The following is a 16890-nucleotide window of genomic DNA, read 5'->3' as shown; positions in this document are numbered from 1 at the left end:
ACAGAAGAGTTTGATCAATTATCACACCCTTTCTTTACAGTGTTGTGCATAGCTCCACTTGAATTAAAATCTGAAATAATATCCTGGTTCATAGGTCAGTGTAATTCAAAGGTAATGGTAATTGGGGCTAGCCCAATCAAGAATTCAGGGAGTATCCACCATTTAAATATTTGTGGGGAACTGGATACACTAAAATGCATCGCTGCAATTACGCAGTCCAGCTCAATGGTAACCACACATCCCATAACTTGTACAATATTTCAGAATCTATGATAATGACCAACATCCAGTAATACTCATTAGACATATATATTAATTCCAAACAGACCTCTGTCAATGATATGGTTGCAGATCATTTGCCTGAGTAAACAGGATATATGGAACGAGCATTGAACACAACTTTGTGCAGAGATGAGCAGTTACCAGGTTACGGGAGTATTTCTTCGTATATGTGATACTTGTTGGCCACAGACAGTCCCATCTGAACTTGCTTAATTAATGGAAGGAGAAGTCTCTTGATCTAAACTAGATAAATCATAACCTAGCTATGATAAGTAGTGTAGGATGAGAGGAGAGTAGTGCATGGAAGGGGGGGGATGAAGGATAGATAGTTACCAACTGGATCCACAGCTGCCTCAATGCAACCCACAACTTTGTGGTGTTGGACACATATATCGAACTCTCCAAACAGGTTATTGCATTCCTTTATATACACAAAAAACTATACAGATTTTAAGTCAGTCTGCTGGTGAGAGAAGGGTCATCATATGCTGAATGGATTTATCTGGGCGTGCCAGTAGTCAATCTTCTCAATCTGCGTTGTGGTGATAAATGACCGGTTTCACAAAACTATCAATTGAGTGCCTCTGAAAAATCAGTTGAGGTGTGGTTTGCACAATGGAATGTTAATCATCCCTGTTGAGAGGAGGCGAGGCTGGGGAGCATGCATGTTACTAATATGGGACACTTCATAGGGAGTTGTGAAACTCTTAATGCTAGGCACACTACAAATAATGGCATGGGGTGTAGGGCAGCATATAAGTACTGTGCCGAGGAGTATTAAACCTAAACCAAGCATCCTTATTAAGCCACATCTTTCTCAAACCAACCACTACTTGCTCTTCCCATCTTTCTGCCCACATTTCCTGATCCATTCTACCTTTCAAATATCTCCGGAAGTTTGTTTCTTTCCATTAAGTCCTCGCTCTACTGGTTTTCACTCTGTGATGACATTAGCCTTCATACCATTGCTGTTTTTATTTATTCTAATGCTTATACCTTACTGAGCATTGTGGGTCATTTAGTTTTGTTTCATCTACAAAGAAAACAAATATGCCAAATGCAGAGAGATTCAAGCTAAGAAGTGAAAAGACACAAAAGCCTAGGACTGGATCCAACAATCAGATTGGCATTAAAAATTATCACAACACGTATCAGTGACCTCAGAAGTTCTCATAATGGCACATACTGCTTACGATCTCTCTAGGTTATGCGTAACTTACCTTAAAATCCCGTTTTAGTGACGTGGATCTGCCTTGCGAGATGCCAGCAGCTACCACAGCTCCAGAATGGATCATCGGGCCTTCCTGAATATGAAAGATGCATGTAAAATGTTATGAGGAAGATGCATATAATATGCAATAAGAACCAAGTTCAGGATTATAGATGCGGAGAGAGGGTGGTACCTAAACATGGGAAAAACACCACAGACACTTTAACAAATATTGTTTTTTCTCCTTTTTAAAGTGCCTTTAGTAAAAGTCCTCTGTTTCAAGATAGATACAATGGCCAGTGGATGACCTAGGAGGATCTGCACCCTAACAAATGCAAAGTTAATGCTGAGGTTCAGGTCAGCTTTTTCTTGTACAACACTTGATTTAAACTTATAATAAAATGTTCAGCTCTGCTCAAGTAGTAGGTCATTAAAGAGATTCTCAAAGAATACTCTCTTGCTCTTAGAACTATAACTAACATGCCATCCATACACTTTACTTTCCCGGCTATGATGTCCTATCACTCGTCTAAGATGCATCTTCCTGTTCAATGATGCCTTATAACATGATCTCTGCCACATCACCATCCTTGCCTTCCTCAGGAGACTGCTATCAAATTGTGCATTATTCTTCTCCCTTCCTTGTGTCACTGTCATTCCCATCATCGCCTAAATCGCTGCATATCTCCCTTAACTTCTTGTATCCTGTCTGTACAGCGTTACCACTGATTACACCCCAGAACACCTTTGGAAAGCTTCTAGCCATGTTGTCAGTATATATATAGTCCATTTCTTTCGGACCTTTTACCTTTCCTACAGCGAGTCCTCCAACCACTGAAAAAATGACTCCACAAACTTTCACAACCAGCGTCTGAAAAATAAAAAATATGGTTACTTTAGTTAATGTTTTTATCCAACACTTATGTACATGTTTGCTGTCTTTTCTTGAGTGTTAAGTGTTTAGCTTCTCGACTTCAAGGAAGGACATCCCTGAGTCCTGTGTATTTTAGTGTCACAGATTCTTCCAAACACCCTCCTCCCGGGTTTCAGGGGTTGGCTTCCCATTCCCTCCACGGTTGGAGTTTCTTTTTTAAAACGTCACCACTTAGTTGTTTCTGCCTTCACGAACCATCCAACCTACTTCACCTCAGTCTTTTACATCCATGGATGCTAATTCTGCCTTCGCTCTACTTGTCAGGGACTTGCCTAATATTCTGACCCATTACATAGGCCCTTATCTACTCTTAGTGTGTCTGAAGTATTAACACCCAACATTGCCCGTCTTTCATATTCCTGTGTCCTTCCATGTGGTAGATATGTGGTTGCACATTATGGGTCAGATGCTCTTGTTGCTCCTTCGTATCTGAGTCAAATCAGCTTAGCTCTCATTCCTCTCACGTAGCTGGTGAGTTATTAAGGATTTGCAAAACCTTTTCAGCAGACACTTTTCAAGGAGGAACTGGCACCCCTTTGCCTTCTTGATAACATGATTTTGTTTCTGCTTCTTTATGATTCACTCCTACCAGAATAGGATCTTGCTCATTGTTCCATCCAGATTGCACCTAATTGTCACCTCCTAAAGTTGATTCTTTGTAGGCCAGGTGCTTCTCCCATCTTCTTCAAATATATGCTACACTCCCAATCCCCCAAAAGTTCATTAATTAAAAGTATATAAGTTGCTAACTATCTCAACAAGGTGACAATCAGACCTTGTTTCCTAGTGAACTCACTGCCAGCAACACATCTCTGCATCCTCAAAATTGAAGAGACTAAAAAAAGGTGGTGAAAAAAAATATTGGATGTGAATTCAGCGTGAGACACTAGCATCCTGCTACAGATGGCTCCCTGATGTGAGTTGTTGAAGTGCCTGAGAAGGATGTCACCTTTTGTCTTCTTTTCAAATGTTTCTAGCCTCACACTGTCTACATTACATTTCTGGTGTGTGTGTATACCGTTATAAAATTCACCTTCTCACAAATTCCAATCATCAGTCCATACATTGCTCCATCACTCCGTTCACTTCATTCATTATACACCCCCAATCCATCTATCATAACCCCATTCATCCTTCCCTCCCTCCATACACCATCCCTCCCTCGATTCATTCATACCTCCACCAATCCTTCCCTCCCTCCATTCATACCTCCGTCACCCCAGCTATCCCTCCATCCCTCCACCCAGCTATCCCTTCCTCCTCCATCTATCTAGCCATCTATCCCCCCATCCCATCCCTCCCATCCATTCCATCCCACCCTTTCATCTCACCCATCCATTCCATCCCACCCTTTCATCTCACCCATCCATTCCATCCCACCCTTTCATCTCACCCATCCATTCCATCCCACCCTTTCATCTCACGCCTCCCTCCATCTCACGCCTCCCTCCATCTCACGCCTCCCTCCATCTCACGCCTCCCTCCATCTCACGCCTCCCTCCCCATCCTTCCCATCCCTCCCTCCATCCCATCTATATCTCTCTATATCTCCATCCATCCCATCTATATCTCTCTATATCTCCATCCATCCCATCTATATCTCTCTATATCTCCATCCATCCCATCTATATCTCTCTATATCTCCATCCATCCCATCTATATCTCTCTATATCTCCATCCATCCCATCTATATCTCTCTATATCTCCATCCATCCCATCTATATCTCTCTATATCTCCATCCATCCCATCTATATCTCTCTATATCTCCGTCCCTCCCATCCCTCCCTCCCTCCCTCCCTCCCATCCCTCCCTCCCTCCCATCCATCCCTCCCTCCCATCCATCCATCCATCCATCCATCCCTCCCTCCCATCCATCCATCCATCCCTCCCTCCCTCCCATCCATCCCATCCATCCCTCCCTCCCATCCATCCCATCCATCCCTCCCTCCCATCCATCCCATCCATCCCTCCCTCCCATCCATCCCATCCACCCATCCCTCCCATCCACCCATCCCTCCCTCCCTCCCATCCCTCCCTCCCTCCCTCCCTCCATCCATCCCTCCCTTCCATCCCTTCCATCCCTTCCATCCCTTCCATCCCATCCCTCCATCCCTCCATCCCTTCCATCCCTTCCATCCCTCCATCCCTCCATCCCTCCATCCCTTCCATCCCATCCCTCCCATCCATCCATCCATCCATCCCTCCCTCCCATCCCTCCCTCCCATCCATCCATCCCTTCCATCCATCCCTCCCTTCCATCCATCCCTCCCTTCCATCCATCCCTCCATCCCATCCCATCCATCCCTCCATCCCATCCCATCCATCCCTCCATCCCATCCAGCTATCCCTCCATCCAACCATCCCATCTATCTATCCCTCCATCCAACCATCCCATCTATCTATCTATCTCTCCATCCATCCCATCTATCTATCTATCCCTCCATCCATCCCATCTATCTATCTAATCTATCCATCCCTCCATCCATCCCATCTATCTATCTATCTATTCTATCCATCCATCCCTCTATCCATCCCTCCATCCCTCCATCCATTCTATCCATCCATCCCATCTATCCCTCCATCCATCCCATCTATCCCTCCATCCATCCCATCTATCCCTCCATCCATCCATCCATCCCATCTATCCCTCCATCCATCCATCCATCCCATCTATCCCTCCATCCATCCATCCCATCTATCCCTCCATCCATCCCATCTATCCCTCCATCCATCCCATCTATCTCTCCATCCATCCCATCTATCTCTCCATCCATCCCATCTATATATCCACCCATCCCATCCAGCCATCCCATCCAGCCATCCAACCCGCCAAGCATCCCTTCACCCAATCAAAATCTCCACCCATCCCTTCACCCATCTCTCCCTGCATTCAACACTCCATCACTCTATCCATCACTCTATCCATCCCTCCATCCATCCCTCCCTCCATCCCTCCCTCCATCCATCCCTCCATCCCTCCATCCATCCCTCCATCCATCCCTCCATCCATCCCTCCATCCCTCCATCCATCTCTCCATCTCTCCATCTCTCCATCTCTCCATCTCTCCATCTATCTATCTATCTATCTACCCCTCCATCCCTCCATTTATCTATCCCTCCATCCCTCCATCTATCTATCCATTTATCCCTCCCTCCATCTATCGATCCATCCATCCATCACTCCATCGCTCCCTCATAACTCCTATCTATCCATCTATCTATCTATCTATCTATCCTCCGTCCATCCATCCATCCATCCCTCCCTCCATACCTTGCTCCATCCATCCCTTGCTCCCTCCCTCCATCCATCCATCCATCCCTCCCTCCCTCCCTCCCTCCCTCCCTCCCTCCCTCCCTCCATCCATGTATCCCAGTCTCTATCCATCCATCCATGTATGTATCCCTGTCTCCATCCATCCATCCATGTATCCCTGTCTCCCTCCATCCAATCCATCCATCCATGTATGTATCCCTCCATCCAATCCATCCATGTATCCCTCCATCCCATCCATCGATCTATCTATCTATCCCTATCCCTCCCGCCATGCATCCAACCCTCCATCCATCCCAACCATCCAACCCTCCATCCATACATACATACATCCCTTCATCCATCAATCCACCCATCCCGCCAAGCATCCCTCCACTCAATCAATACCTCCACCGATCCCTTCACCCATCCCTCCACCCTTCAATCCCTTCACCCATCCCACACTGCATTCAACACTCCATCACTTACTCTATCCATCCATCCCTCCATCTCTTCCTCCATCGATCCATCTCTCCCTCCATCGATCTATCCCTCCATCGATCTATCCCTCCATCGATCTATCCCTCCATCGATCTATCCCTCCATCGATCTATCCCTCCATCCCTCCTTCTACGCATCCACCCCTCCATCCATCGATCACCTCATCCATCAATCCCTCCCACCATCTATCTATCTATCCCTCCCTCTATCCCTTCCCCATCTATCTCTCCCTCTACCTATCCCTTCATCCATCCATCCATCTAGCTCTTCCTCCCTCTATGCATCCACCCCTCTAGCCATTGATCCCGCCATTGATCCCTCCATCCATCCATCTCTCTCCATCCATCTCTCCCTCTATCTCTCTATCCCTCTATCTCTCCCTCTCTCTATCCCTCTATCTCCCTCTATCTCTCCCTCTATCAATCTCTCCCTCTATCAATCTCTCCCTCTATCAATCTCTCCCTCTATCCATCCCGTCCTCCGTCTATCTCTCCATTTATCCATCCCTTCATCCATCCCTCTATCTATGCATCCACCCCTCCCATCCATCACTGCATCCATCGATCCATCTCTCTATCCTTTCCTCCAATTATCTATCCCTTCCTCCATCTATCTCTCCCTCCATCTATCCCTTCATCCATCTATCCCTTCATCCATCTATCCCTTCATCCATCCATCTTTCCCTCTATCTCTCTCCCTCTATCTAGCTATCCCTCCCTCCATCCCTCCCTGCCTCTATCTATGCATCCACCCCTCTATCTATCCATCCTTCCATCTATTTCTCCCTCCATCTCTCTCTCTATCCCTTCATCCATCGATCTCTCCCTCCATCTATCTCTCCCTCCATCTATCTCTCCCTCCATCTATCTCTCCCTCCATCTATCTCTCCCTCCATCTATCTCTCCCTCCATCTATTCCTCAATCCCTCTCTCCATCCATCCATCCATCCATCCGTCCCTCTATCTACGCATCTACCACTCAATCCACCCCTCCACCCATTGATCCCTCCATCCATCCATCTCTCCCTCTATCTATCCATTCATCTATCCATCCATCTATTCCTCCATCTATCTATTTCTCTATCTCCCTCCATCCATCCATCTATCCATCCATCCATCCATCCATCCATCCATCCATCTACCCATCTACCCATCTATCCCTCCATCCCTCCCTCCATCTATCTATCCCTCCATCCCTCCCTCCATCTATCTATCTATCTATCTATCTATCTCTCCATCTATTTATCTATCTATCCCTCCATCTATTTATCTATCTATCCCTCCATCTATCTATCCCTCCATCTATCTATCTATCCCTCCATCTATCTATCTATCCCTCCATCCATCTATCTATATATATCTATCTCCCTCCATCCATCCATCCATCCATCCATCCATCTCTCTCTCTCCCTCCATCTATCCATCTCTCTCCCTCTCTCCCTCCATCTATCCATCTAGCTAGCTATCCATCCATCCATCCCTCCATCCATTCCTCCATCTCTATCCATCCCTCCCTCCCTCCTCCCCTCCATCGCTCTATCCCTCCATCCATCCCTCCAACACTCCATCACTCACTCCATCAATCCCTCGATCCCACCCTCCCTCCATCCATCTTTCACTGCATCCCTCCCTCCAACCCTCCATCACTCAATCACTCACTCCCTCCATCCATCCCTCAATCTATCTATCCCTGCCACCCTCCATCCCACCCTTCATCACTCCATCACTTCCTCCATCCATCCCTCCCTCTATCTATCCCTCCCTCTATCCCTCTATCTATCCCTCCATCACTCCATCTATCTATCTATCCCTCCACCGATCCAGCCATCCCATCCCTCCCCCTTCCCATCCCTCCACCCACTCATCCCATCCAACACCCCTCCATCCCTCCACCTCTCCATCCCATCCCCCATCCACCACATCCCCCATCCCTCCATCTATCTATCCACCATCTATCCCCCATGTCTCCCCCCATCCCATCCCTTCATCACTCTATTCCTAATCACTCTATTCCCCATCACTCCATCCACTCATCCCTCCACCACCCATCACCCCACCCCCATCCACCCATCACCCCACCCCCATCCACCCATCCACCCATCACCCCACCCCCATCCATCCATCCACTCCACCCCCATCCATCCACTCCACCACCATCCATCCACTCCACCACCATCCATCCACTCCACCACCATCCATCCACTCCACCACCATCCATCCACTCCACCACCATCCATCCACTCAACCACCATCCATCCCTCCCTGCATGACTCTGCGCATATACCCATCCCCCCCCCCCGATCACTCCATCCTTAAGTTTCGTTAGTGCCCTGCCACTGATGCATCAAGCCTCTACTGAGCCCCATGTAAATGATACAATAAAAACAACACATAGTAATATGTGAGTGCAGGGAATTGCTTACCTTCAGCCGCACCACATGGGGGATCTTCACCCCATTAAGAAAGCATTTAATCTGTGGAATTCCACTACCAGCTGCAACAGGCTGAGGAGGGAATCAAATATTGGGACCTTAAGTATCCAATCACCTTTGAGAAAAAGACATATCATTCTCATATCATTTAATTTTTAAAATGCATCTATTACTCGTGTAGCGAACAGGACCTCAACATCTCACTGCTCACTGTCCATTGGTATATCTTGGATACAGAATGCATAGCTCCAGCATGAGCTAGGCAGCATTTGGAGTTATTGTTTGCAGAGATAACCATTCTTCAACGTTGCTTTAACATCAGCTCGATCTCTTCAAAAGCAGCAGCAAAACTGCCAGTGACCAATTCAATTACTTTTGTTTAACTGTCAATTACTTAAAATTGCAAATCCTTGTATAATAAAGTTATTAGAATATTCACACAAACCAACACAGAATCTAAAAAAAACAACTGTATTCATGACAAACTCCGTAGTTTATATGTTCAAATGAATACATTTTTATTTTTAAAGTCTCCCTGAACATCACCACCGTTTTATACTAAAGTCAAACATGGCTGGCCCAAGAACAAACATGTTGCTGTACTGTCCATACATATAGCATAAATTACAAAAAACATGAAAAGATATGGAAGGAAACCCTCCTATTTCTTTTCTATTCCTGTTTGATGTAAGATGAAGAAAACCTTTATTTCATAAGACGCGGTGGCATGCGTCATCATCAGGCTCCTCCTCACATTGGTTGGAATGATCACCAATGTAGGCCACTTCAATGGTAACCAGGGGAGCGCTTGATATCTATATGGTGTGTCTCTTGCAGGAGATGTCTTAACTTAGGGAACATAGGGGAAGGACAATAACTAAAATTACTTACTGCTAGACTAATGACTTTACTCCCATCTCCAGTGTGTAGGGTTAAAAAAAGCAGGGGAATACTGTGACGCTGTAATGAGGTCAAAAAGGGTCAGTGGAATTTCATCAGGACCATGACCATCTCGGCAATGATATAGGTCAATTAGAGACATGTAGCTCAAACTAGTGACAGAAGACCAGAAGTTTCCAAGAATGGGTCAAACATCTACAATCAGACAGAAACCACAGCTTGGGGTAATTCTCCCTCTCTACTTAAGGTCAGAAAGCAGGCTGAATCTTTGTGTTCAGCTGATGCATCTTTAATCTGCTTGTGAGCGTCCAAAAGGAGCAGAAACATGGTCAAAGTATTTCTCTCTTTCATAAACCCAAAGAACAAGTTACTTACCTTTGGTAACGCCTTTTCTGGTGAATACATTAACTACCTGTGGATTCCTCACCTAAAGAATTTTCCCCCACGCGGCAGCTTAGACGGTAATTTTTCTTCTAGCTCTGCACGTCGACGATGACGTCACAATTGCACGACTTCACGCGACACCATATGACGTCATCCAGGCAATAAGAAGCCCTCGTCGACGTGCAGACGTCAGTTATCACCATTTTGTAAGTGCCTTTGAGGCAAACAGGTGAACATTGACCTTGAAGAGAAATATAATCACATCAAGTAAAGTTAAACCGCAACATTTATTACAATAAAATAAAACGAAACTAATGGCAACAACACCCTCATATGGAAACATATACACATAGCCAAGTTCAAACATGTTTCCTTCAAAATATACCATATAGAGAAAGAAATACATATATACATGTCATCATTATATACATGCCATTATTATATACAAAGAGGTAGTTAATGTATCCACCAGAAAAGGCGTTACCGAAGATAAGTAACTTGTTCTTCTGATGGATACACCTATCTGTGGATTCCTCACCTAAAGAATAGAGTCCCAAAGCAGTATCACCTCCGGAGGCGGGTGCCTGAATGGTCAAACCAAGAAATCCTGCAGCACTGAACGTGCAAAATGGCCATTCCTCCTGACCTCAGAATCCAAACAATAATGTTTGTCAAAAGTATGGAGGGATGCCCAAGTTGCCACCTTGCAGATGTCAACCACAGGAACACCCCTAGCCAAGGCCGATGAAGCAGCCTTAGCCCTGGTGGAATGAGCTCGAAACCCCACAGGTGGTTCTTTCTTTGCTAAGGAATAACAAAGTTTGATACAGAGAATGACCCACCTGGACAGCGTTCTCTTGTGGACTGCTCTGCCTCTCCTCTTCCCCACGTATCCAACGAAGAGCTGATCGTCTTGCCTGAACTCCCTCGTCCTGTCAACAAAGAAGCTCAATGCTCTTCGTGGATCCAACCGGTGAAGCCTCTCTTCCTCTTTGGATGGATGAGGCGGAGGGTAAAAGGAAGAGAGAGTAATAGACTGCCCCAAGTGAAAGGGTGTAACAACCTTCGGGAGGAAAGCCGCCTTGGTCCTTAACACCACTTTGTCTCTAAAAAAGGAAAGGTATGGAGACTCTACACTAAGAGCCTGGAGCTCACTCACTCTTCTGGCCGATGTTATGGCCACTAGAAACACAGTCTTTAAAACTAGTAAAGGTAAGGAACAAGAGTGCATCGGCTCAAATGGCAATCCCATTAGAAATGTCAATACTAAATTAAGATCCCACTGTGGCGTAACAAACGGAGTGGGCGGAAACTTATTAGTGAGACCCCCTTAATGAACCTCAATGCCAAAGGTGACTTAAACAGAGAGGGCTGATCTGGGCAGCACAGAAAAGTCGACAGTGCTGATAAATAGCCCTTAACTGTGGCAACTGCACAACCCTTCTGTGCCAAGGAAAGAGCAAATAACAATACGTCAGACAAGTGAGCCTTCAAGGAATTAATTTGGTTCTCTCCACACCAACCGACAAATCTGGCCCACCTACTTGCATAGATTGATTTGGTGGAGTGTCACCTGGCCGATAAAATAACATCCACCACTTCCGGCGGGAGAGAAAAGGCACTCAGATTGCCCTGTTCAATCTCCAGGCATGAAGGTGCAGGCTCTGGAGGTGGGGGTGTAGAATCTGCCCCTGCAACAGCGAGAGGAGGTCTGCCCTGTAAGGGAGACTGAGCGGCGGGCACAGAGAGAGTTAGAGGTGGTCTGAATACCACACCCTTTTTGGCCAATCCGGGGCTATTAAGATGACTTGGGCCCGGTCTTGGCAGATCTTCCTCAGAACTCTAGGAATCAAGGGTATGGGGGAAACGCGTAAAGCAACTGACCCTTCCAGGGAATCTGAAAAGCGTCCCCTAAAGCTCCTTGCACTGGATACTGGAGGCTGCAAATAGACGGGCAGTGCGTGTTCTCCTGAGTGGCAAACAGATCTATCTGCGGGTATCCCAACATCTGGAAGATGTAAAGAACCAGATCCGGATGAAGACGCCACTTGTGATCGATCGAGATGCGCCGACTGAGAAGGTCCGCACGTACGTTCAGAACTCCGGCCAAATGATTTGCTACCAAGCAAATCTCGTGGTCCATAAGCCAGGACCAGAGTCGAAGAGCTTCCCTGCAGAGAAGATACGACCCCACTCCTCCCTGCTTGTTTATATACCACATCACAGTAGTGTTGTCCGTCAGGACCTGAACTGACTAACCGCAAAGGGAAGGGAGGAAGGCCTTGAGGGCCAGACGTATCACCCACAATTCCAACAGATTGATGTGAAACCTCTGTCCCACTGGAGACCAAAGGCCTTTGATCTCCAGATCCCCCAGATGAGCTCCCCACCCTAGAGTGGAAGCATCCGTCACAACTGTGGCCACTGGCGGAGGCATCGAGAACGGCCTTCCTTGCAACAGGTTGCTATCCGTTGCCCACCATTGAAGATCCGCTGCAGTGTCTCAGGAGATCCTGATCGAATCCTCGAGATCTCCTGTGTTGAAACCACTGCCTGCGGACCCACTACTGAAGAGCCCTCATGTGCCAGCGTGCATGAGTGACCAGCAGAATGCAAGAAGCGAACAGACCGAGCAGACGAAGGACCTTGAGGACTGGAACTACTGCTCCATTTAGAAACATTGGAATCAACGCCTGAATGTCCTGAACCCGCTGGGGTGGAGGAAAGGCCCGATTCAATGTTGTGTTCAGTACTGCCCCTATGAACAGGAGGCGTTGACAGGGCTCCAGGTGAGATTTGGGCACATTGACTGAGAATCCCAGGTCGAATAACAACTGAGTTGTCGACTGCAGGTGACGTCGCAAGAGCTCCGGAGATTTGGCTTTGATCAACCAATCGTCCAGATAAGGAAATACCACTATCCCCCTTCTTCTGAGCTCTGCTGCAACCACCACCATCACCTTTGTGAAGACTCGAGGTGCCGAAGTAAGACCAAACGGAAGGACCGCAAACTGATAGTGCGGCGACCCCACCACAAAACGGAGATACTTCCTGTGCGACTTGAGGATCGGAATATGGAAGTCGCATCCTGCAAATCTACAGACACCATCCAATCTCCTTCGTTCAGCGCCAAAAGAACCTGTGACAGGGTCAGCATTTTGAACTTTTCCTGCTTGGGGAACCAATTCAAAATCCTCAGGTCCAAGATTGGACGTAACCGACCATCCTTCTTGGGGATCAGGAAGTACCTTGAATAGCAGCCCTGACCCCTCTCCTGCTTTGGAACCAACTCTACTGCCCCTTTCAACAAAATGGACATTACCTCCTGTTGCAATAACAGATGTCGTCCGAACAGAAGGAGGGATGGGGAGGGAAGGGAGGAGGGAATTCCCGAAAGGGAAGAGCTTACCCCTTCTTCACGATGTCGATGACCCAGGAGTCTGATGTTATGGACTCCCACATGGGAAGAAAGCGGGCAAGTCTCCCCCCTACCGGAGACATGCGAGCAGGGAGTGGTGGAGGACTAAGGCTGCTTTCCTTGCTGCCCCCACCCCGAGGAAGAGGAAGGGGCAGAATGCTGCTGGGTGGCCCCTCTAGTTCGTATTCTACCCCTGCCCCTGAAGGATCTGTAAGGTAGGGTTCCTGTAGGTTGCTGCCCTGCCGCATGGAGCCTGGCACGAAAGGAGGTACTACGACCAAAACCTCTAAATTTTCTAAAAGATCTAAAAGTAGAGGAAGTGGCTGCCTGAAGTTCCAACAACCTCGCCGTGGCTCTACTCTCTTTAAAGCGTTCAAGAGCAGAATCGGCTTTTGCTCCAGAGAGTTTATCTCCGTCAAATGGCAGGTCCAGGAGAGTAGTCTGTACATCCAGGGAGAAACCAGATGAACACAGCCAAGCCTGCTGCCTCGTCGCTATGGATGTGCCCATAAATCTTGCCACTGAATCCGAGGTGTCCAGCCCAGATTGAATCACCTGGGTCGCCGCCGCCTGAGAGTCCGACAATAGGTGCAACACCTCCTGTGGCAAACTAGGGTGAGCCTTAGCCTCCTCCATAAGGGCATGAATATAACGTCCCAAAATGCAAGTTGCATTGGTAGACTTTAAGGCCATGCTGCAAGAAGAAAAGGCCTTTTTTGCTGCCGGGTCCATTTTCGTAGACTCCCTGTCTGCAGGGGCCCCGGGGAACGAACCAGGAGCTGAACGGGAGGAGCACGACGCCCGAACAACCAAACTCTCCGGAGTTGGATGCTTGGTGAGAAAGTCCGGATCACCTGGAGCCACACGATAGCGTCTCGCTACCGCCCTGTTGACAGCTGCCGAAGTCACTGGCTTGTTCCAGATATCTGTAATGGGGTCCAAAAGAGCCTCATTGAAAGGCAAGAGAGGCTCCGCCACTGCCGACGCTGGATGCAGCACTTTCAGTCAGGTTTGTTTTCACCTCTGCAGCAGGAAGAGGAAGGTCTAAAAAAGTCTGCAGCCTTCCTCACTACAGCATGAAATGAATCAGCCTCCTCCGTATACTCCCGTGGGGAAGCCAGATCCCATTCAGGGGAAGTGTCCAGGCCACTTGCGGTGTCCAAGCCTTGTAGGTCTCCCGAAGGCTCCATGATCTCACCTTCCTGCAAATGCTGTCTTGCTATACTCCTCTTCCTCCAGGAGCCGTAAAGCCAATCTCCTGGATCGGAGTCTGGATTCGAGCCCTGGCGTCGATAAGGCGTCGGCCGACGCCAAAGATCTTCGTCGGCGCCGCTCCTGGAATCCCTCCGGCGCCACAGGCAACTTCACAGTAGACTGGATCCGTGGTGAATCCATCGGCGCCGGGACAGCAGACGTCGCCGGCGTCACAGGCCTTCTGGGCGACGCCAAGGGCATCGGCGCCGAAGCGGCTTCAGAAGGAAGAAAGGGCATAAAGGGTGTCGGCTTGTGAGGAGCTGGAGCACCCAAATTAAAGGCCAAAGGACCTGACGGACCCGCATGCCCTCCACCAGGCGCCATGGTGGCAAAGATGTTAAACATTGCATTTAAAAATGCCGCGGGATCCATACCTGGCACCGGGAAAGCCGGATAAGTCTGAGGAAACGGCGCCGGAGGAGAAGCCGATGATGAACCAGGCATCTCCTGCTCCGGAGAAGCTGTCGGCTCCTGATGGGGCTCGACTTCAAACACCGACAGAGGAGACGCAGGCTAATCTCCCACGTCGGCCGGCGCCGAGCTGACAGAGACCGGGATCGGTCCCTGCTCGATCGGCGCCGTGATTCGTGACGACGCCGTGAGTCCCCATGACGTCGATGAGTCTTTGAAGATCGCGAAGAAGACTCTCTGCGATGACACCTCTCCCTCTTCTTTGAGCGGGCTAGAAATAATTTTGCCTCTCGTTCTTTAAGGGCCTTAGGATTCATCCATTGGCATGAGCCGCATGACTCGACCTCATGGTCGGAACTAAGGCACCATAAAAAATGTTCATGGGGGTCCGTGAACGACATCCGACCCCCACACTGGTTACAAGGTTTAAAACCAGATTTTCTCGGCTGAGAAAAGTAACACAGAAGTGAAACTGTAGCTCCTTGTTAGCCTCAAAGAAAAACCATTACTCGAAGGCACAGAAAAAAGGGAACTGACGTCTGCACGTCGACGAGGGCTTCTTATTGCCTGGATGACATCATATGGCATCGCATGGAGTCGTGCAATTGTGACGTCATTGTCGACGTGCAGAGCTAGAAGAAAAATTTCCGTCGAAGCTGGCACGTGGGGGAAAATTCTTTAGGTGAGGAATCCACAGGTAGGTGTATCCATCAGAAAGTGCGAGTAAAAATCTATCTTGCCCAACTTGCATTATTGTGTCTTCAGTAAGGCCTGAACGTTTTCAGTACAAAGAACTAAAGACACAGGCAAGTCTGGTTGCCTTAATCCATAATGGGGGCCAGTCATGTCAACAGTTAACTCTTTCTCTAAACCAGATAATCAGCAACAATAACTTAAGGCTCTTCAAATGTTTTGCTAATTTGCAAAGATGTTTAGCTTCTTGCCCTTTTCAAATACCAATACAATCACCTTAGACAGATTAATCATAAAATCATTTCAGTTATTGTATTTCTCCAATTCTACAACTAATCTCTGTCACCCTATCTCAGTTCACCACTGAGAAAAGACTGGGTGCTACTACACATACAGTAAGAGCTATGGTTACCCATAGCAGGCTTCCATGATCAGAAGCAAACACAGTTTGGTGATGTAAATTGACCTGTCTGAACAGCAAGTGTATGAAATGCATAGACGCAGAAAGGGGTCAAAGATGTATGCCTAAACAAGACTATGGGGGTTGGGGCATATAGTAAGTAGTCACACTGTAAGGTGGAGACAAAAGCATCCAGTCAGATCTGTGGCCAGAATCATTTACACACAAGAACTCTTAGGTCAAATTACATTTGTGCCATATTGTCTGTTTACATATCATCTCTCACACATGCAGTGAATGTTTTACAACTGTCATAAAAGCTACACACCCTATGGCTAGAAGATGGGGGTGGGTCACCAGGAAAACTGCTGGCAAGCTTGAAAGCAGTCAAGATACAAATGGAGAATACGTTCAATACTTTATTCACCATCTAAGACGCTGTTGTGGGTGTCTGAAATCCAGAGCTAGACAAGCGTGAAAGAAGACAGACACCCTCCAGTCCCATCAGTGTCTGCAGTAGAAAGACTATACATATTGTTCAGGGCAAAGAAACAAGAACAGTGGCATTTGTCTTATAAATATGCCCAGGAGATTGAAATGGAGTTGAATTAGCAAACTGCACTTATCAAATTCTACCTTGAGTCTTTGCCCTGCACATTTGTTCTCTGTAAAGCACTAGCGGCCCTGGCACCTTTTCCCCAGATTATGTAACAGAAGTACTAGTTCTGGGAATTATGTGAAAATGAAGAAAAAACAAATACAATAAGAAAGGTGATCAAAGTTAGAGCAAATGACATTCTTTACATTTGAAAAAGAAAAGT

At 47.4% G+C, this 16890-nt stretch overlaps 1 protein-coding gene across 2 annotated transcripts in view; it reads right to left on the bottom strand.

Annotated features, from left to right (window-relative positions):
- Positions 1–16890, bottom strand: part of CLCN7 (chloride voltage-gated channel 7) — a 273461-nt gene that overhangs the window by 150815 nt on the left and 105756 nt on the right. For both annotated transcript variants that reach the window (XM_069210446.1, XM_069210445.1), the window contains 3 exons: positions 8601–8681; positions 2301–2363; positions 1503–1586 (listed from right to left, as the gene is read on the bottom strand). In XM_069210446.1, coding sequence (XP_069066547.1) covers positions 1503–1586; positions 2301–2363; positions 8601–8681 — 228 coding nt within the window. The remainder of the gene's footprint in view (positions 1–1502; positions 1587–2300; positions 2364–8600; positions 8682–16890) is intronic.

Source organism: Pleurodeles waltl, chromosome 10 (assembly GCF_031143425.1).
Source record: "Pleurodeles waltl isolate 20211129_DDA chromosome 10, aPleWal1.hap1.20221129, whole genome shotgun sequence".
In the NCBI taxonomy this organism is placed as follows: domain Eukaryota; kingdom Metazoa; phylum Chordata; class Amphibia; order Caudata; family Salamandridae; genus Pleurodeles; species Pleurodeles waltl.
Note: the sequence above shows the minus strand (reverse complement) of the source record. Positions and strands in the feature narration are given on the sequence as shown.